At 42.9% G+C, this 4,750-nt stretch overlaps 1 protein-coding gene across 1 annotated transcript in view; it reads right to left on the reverse strand.

Moving 5' to 3' along the window:
* Nucleotides 1–4,113, reverse strand: part of atf3 (activating transcription factor 3) — a 5,384-nt gene extending 1,271 nt beyond the window's left edge. The window contains exons 1-4 of the mRNA XM_083790234.1: nt 3,998–4,113; nt 1,462–1,726; nt 1,200–1,307; nt 1–1,052 (exon numbers count right to left, since the gene is read on the reverse strand). The exon at nt 1–1,052 is cut by the window's left edge and continues 1,271 nt beyond it. Coding sequence (XP_083646360.1) covers nt 702–1,052; nt 1,200–1,307; nt 1,462–1,716 — 714 coding nt within the window. The 5' untranslated portion in view covers nt 1,717–1,726; nt 3,998–4,113 and the 3' untranslated portion in view covers nt 1–701. The remainder of the gene's footprint in view (nt 1,053–1,199; nt 1,308–1,461; nt 1,727–3,997) is intronic.
* Nucleotides 4,114–4,750: the final 637 nt, after the last annotated feature.

Genomic DNA, 4,750 nt, shown 5'->3' on the forward strand with positions numbered 1-4,750 from the left:
TGTGCCTCGCTCACCTTGGTACTAATTCAGAGTTAAGATTCATAACCTTTTTATTTAAACCTGTGTCTCCTGCTTTAAAGTTCGCTTATGACTCAAGGTTCTGGCAGTACTTCCTTTCAACGGGTATACATTTACTACCTGTATTTAGACCATGTGGTCTACATTTCTCAATGGAACAGTAGGGAGACCACCTCCAGCCACTGCAGATGTGCCAGTTATATTGTACTCTAACATACATTTCAAATACGTTCTGGATTGCAGCCTCTTCTCTCTTTCATAAATGCATCATAGTTTTGTAGGTGTTCATTTGTTTGTTATATTTTAGTGCTTGGATGTTCCCCCCAAATGACTTGGGGAGGGGAGGGAGGTTGGTGCCGTCTGTTACCGGGGGCACTTTGTGGTTCTCCTTCAACCAGTCAGCCACACTTCATCTTTGCCCCTCCAGCTAGCAGCTTAGCAGTCAGACAGCTAATGAAATAAAGACCGGGGCGGATACTTCTTTGACTTGGCTTGTGGCTTACTTGTCTTTCTCTTGGGAGAGGCGTCCTCCGACTACGAGGCTCCTACAATGTGTGCTACATCAGTGGCAGCCTCTGGTTGTGGTGTTCAATACATGGATCAAAGTCTGTCAAAAGCAAACCACACACACGCACGCACGCACTCACGCAGTCCTGAACACACACGCACAGTCACACACCCACTCATAGCTGATCACACAATGTCAAAACGCCATGACCGTGGCACTGCAAATGTCCGAGGGTTAGTCCTCCGTCCAGAGAGGGTGCCAAAGTGATGTCGGCGATGTCTCCTCCGTCCGCGGAATCACCCGAGGCGGAGATGTTGTTGGTGAGGTTGTGGAGCTGCAGGGTGCTCTCCTTGATGTGCTGGATGAAGAGGTTGCGCTCGTCCTCGGGGGTCTGGCCGTTGACGGCGCGCACGATGCAGGTGGGCCGGTGGAGGTTGAGCATGTAGACCAGCTGCTGCTTCTGCTGCTTCAGCTCCTCGATCTGGGCCTTCAGGTCCGCGTTGACCACCTCCAGCTTCTCGGACTCCTGTCGAGCGGAAGGAGGGGAATAGAAGCTAATGTAAATAGTGATGGATAAAGTCATCACATTTTTGAGCGGTGCTAACCACTCCAACACGTGACTATGTGTCTAGCATTAGTCTATTAGTCACATTATTTTTGCTGTCAGCCATACCTTCTGTAAGCCGTCTGTCTTCTCCTTCTTCTTGTTGCGACACTTTGCCGCTGCAACCTTGTTCCTATCCCTCCTCCTCTTCCTCCTGTCCTGTTCTTCTGTTGTCAGCTAAAAATAATAATAATGATACAAATCGAAACTGTCAACATCTGAATGATTGCTACTAGGCCCCTAGACAGGAGCAACAACCTCCCCTAGTATATCTTTTTAAAACTTTAATTCAGAGTGCATATTTGTTATTGAAAGGGGGTAGAGCCTATACCTCTCGCCTGGCCCCAGTCCGTTTGCCGATCCTCTCGGAGCTGCAGGTGGAGCTGGCGCAGTCGGAGCTCACGTCGACGCTGAGGCCGTTGGAGAGCCGCCGCGCCTGGATGGCGAGCCGCAGCTCGTCCTTGATGATGGGCGTGAAGTTGGTGAAGTCGTCCAGGGTGAGCGTGCCCGGCGGGGACAGGCACGGCACCAGGGCCGAGCAGCTGACGTCGGCCAGCGACGGGCCGCCCATGTGCTGCAGCATCATTCTGATGAATCTGAAAAAAAACACACACACACACACACACACACACGACTGGACGTTTAGACAGAGCTGGACTATGTGGACCTGGACCATGACCAGTGGTGGCGGGGGGAAAGTACTCCAATGTTTGACTTAACCCATTCTGACCTGAGATCAGATTCATACGAGGTTTCCGCCGGGGACACACTGGTCTGATGAACCCATTCTGACCTGAGATCAGATTCAAAAAATGTCAGTCGCTCTTCGATTCTTTCAAAAATAGCAGACCTACAAGCTCGTATCGCGCCACTCGGTGGCGCGATATGAGCTTGTAGATCTGCTATTTTTAAATAGCTAAAGCATAACATGATGCTGACACCAAAATGGGTGCCCGGTCAGAATGGGTTAAGTAAAAGTATCAATACTGCAATGTATAAATACTCAAGACAGCATAAGTCCGGAATAAAAAAAGTGTAAAAGTACAAAAGTATTAGTATCAAAAAGTACCAACAGTAGGACTAGGAACTTAAGTACTCATTGTGCACTGCAGTATGTCCCAGTTCACAAGTTTTCAAATGTATAAAACATATTTTGAAAATAGATCTCTACAAGCTCTATTTTCATCATCATCAATCACAATCTACAAAGTAACTATTTTTCAAATAATTTAAAATTAAGTAAAAGTACAATATTTGCTTCTGAGATGTAATGGAGTAGAAGTAAAAGTAATGACAATTTATCATTCTGAATGTGAAAGTGAAACCAGGCGTAATTACAGAAATGAAAACAAACATTCATGTTTTGTCGTGTTGGTAACCGGAAGAGTGGACATCTCAGTGTAAAATTGTCTATTTGGTCCACCAAACTGTTACAAAATAAAAGATTTGGAAAACGGTACACATGATTAGAACATGATTTGATATTTAAGGTCTAATATTTCTACAAATATGTATCTAGTATATGCTACAAAATGTATCCAATCATTTTGGACATAAAGAAGAATTTGATACATTTAAGTCTATGACGTAGACCTATACTGTGCATATTCAAATCATGTATAATTTACATTAAAGACCATTTTTAAAAGATTGTATTTATTAGCATTTTGTGTGTCACTGTTCTTGTGACCTTTAAATCAAGCAAGTCAGTTTAAATATCTATGATAGTCCTGATCCAAGGCTCAGCAATGCATAGATACAGAATGAAACCAAACCAAACACCAGTCATGTTCTCAGCGCGGTTTCATCACGTTTATGTAATGTTACATCACACACACAAACATGACTCCACGAAATAAAGCAGCAGCAAAGTTGAAAACAAAGTTATAAAGCAACGAGGAGGGAGGGTTGTGTGGACGTACTGTTACTCAACAAAACAATGTGCTGAGTTTATAACTATACATTCAATCTATAGCCTATCGCAATGTGCGAGTGAGTGATAGTGGAATAATATTCATCTCAACAGATGCCAAAGAGTAAAGACATAGGCTACATAGCTATAACATAATTATGAACTAATAGGCTAGCTAGAGCACCCATATAGAAATACTATTACATACTTTTACTGGAGTATTTACAAATGTCGGTACTTTTAATTATACTCTACTACCTCAGAGGCAAATATAATATTGTTACTTTGTTTAGATAGTCGACTTTGTAGATTTTGATTATTATCACGTACAATAAAACAGTTTACTACAATAGGCCTACATTAACCACTTCAGCCCTATACATTTCGGTCATTTGAAAATACCCGATCTGCTATTTTAATACATTTAATACATTTTCATACATTTGAAAAATTGTGAAATGGGGAATTCTGCATAAGTTATTTTGATACTTTTGTACTTTTACTCAAGTAAATTTTGAATTCCGGAAGAGTATTCTACATTGCAGATACTTTTACTTAAGTACAACAAAACGGAGTAGCCTACTTTTTCCACCACTGACGACACCAAACATGCCTTTTTTTAAAAGCCAACAGGGTCGACCGAGTGAAATAAACCCGAGTTTAATTCACAAAACACGTCGACAAACGCGACATATCGAGAGGTGTCACGGTTTGTGTCGCGAGTCGTTCTGTCCCAGAGCGAGCGAGACGCACCGTGCCGTCGATTATATTATATAGACCACTGGCACAGTATATTCCCTCCATCGCGCGCCCCCAAAAAGAACAGATCTACAAGCTATCAACGCGTCGCGTCGCGACGCGTTGATAGCTTGTATATCTGTTCTTTTCAAACGGGACAACGCAGGGAATCACCATTCACCACCCCTCTCCATAATATAACTAAAATAAAACGTACCTGATAATTCCTTGATTTCGAGTAGAATAAAAAAGGAGAACCCTCCTCTTCTTTCTCGTATGATTAAGCTTTAAATATTCAGCTAAAACGTGTCTTCTCTCTTCCTCCGCGCTGTAGTAAAGTTACAGTGTGTGGCCGGATCGTTGCATCACCCCCTTTTTATAACAGGAGAGTCCGGCGACGTTCTGCTGTTACGTCACTCGGGGCCGCGCCCCCCCAGCACGCTCAGGCATTTTTTACACTCCTCCTCTCTCTGTCAGTCAGGGCCGGGCCTGGCAGGGGTGACGTCATCCTATTTATAGAAGGCTTATTTGGCCGGTGATGCAATCGAGCCTAGCCTCCCCGTGTCTTTAGTTCTGCCATAACAGGACAGCAGGCGATCCCCCCTCCTCATCCCAATCCCTCTCCTCACATCATAATCACATCATCACCATCTATCTCCCCCTCTCTCATCCCCCTCCCACCCCGTTTCACCCGGTGATGGAATTTAAAATGTTTACAACATTTTTAGTACTAATCAGGAATACAGGAAAAAGTGCCAGTAAAAGTCCGGAATTCAATTAAATGTACTAGAAGATAGTTAAAAAATCTATATATAAGTATATAAGTACCAAAAGTAATAGTATGTCCCATTTCACAAGTTCAAAATGTATAAAAAGATAATTTGAAAATAAAATAGTTTTTTACTGGCTGAAATGTGTATGGGATGAAGTGGTTAATCTATGTTTGTAATATAATCAAATCTACAAGGTA

This window comes from Protomyctophum parallelum (assembly GCF_964188405.1).
Source record: "Protomyctophum parallelum genome assembly, chromosome: 19".
Lineage (NCBI taxonomy): Eukaryota > Metazoa > Chordata > Actinopteri > Myctophiformes > Myctophidae > Protomyctophum > Protomyctophum parallelum.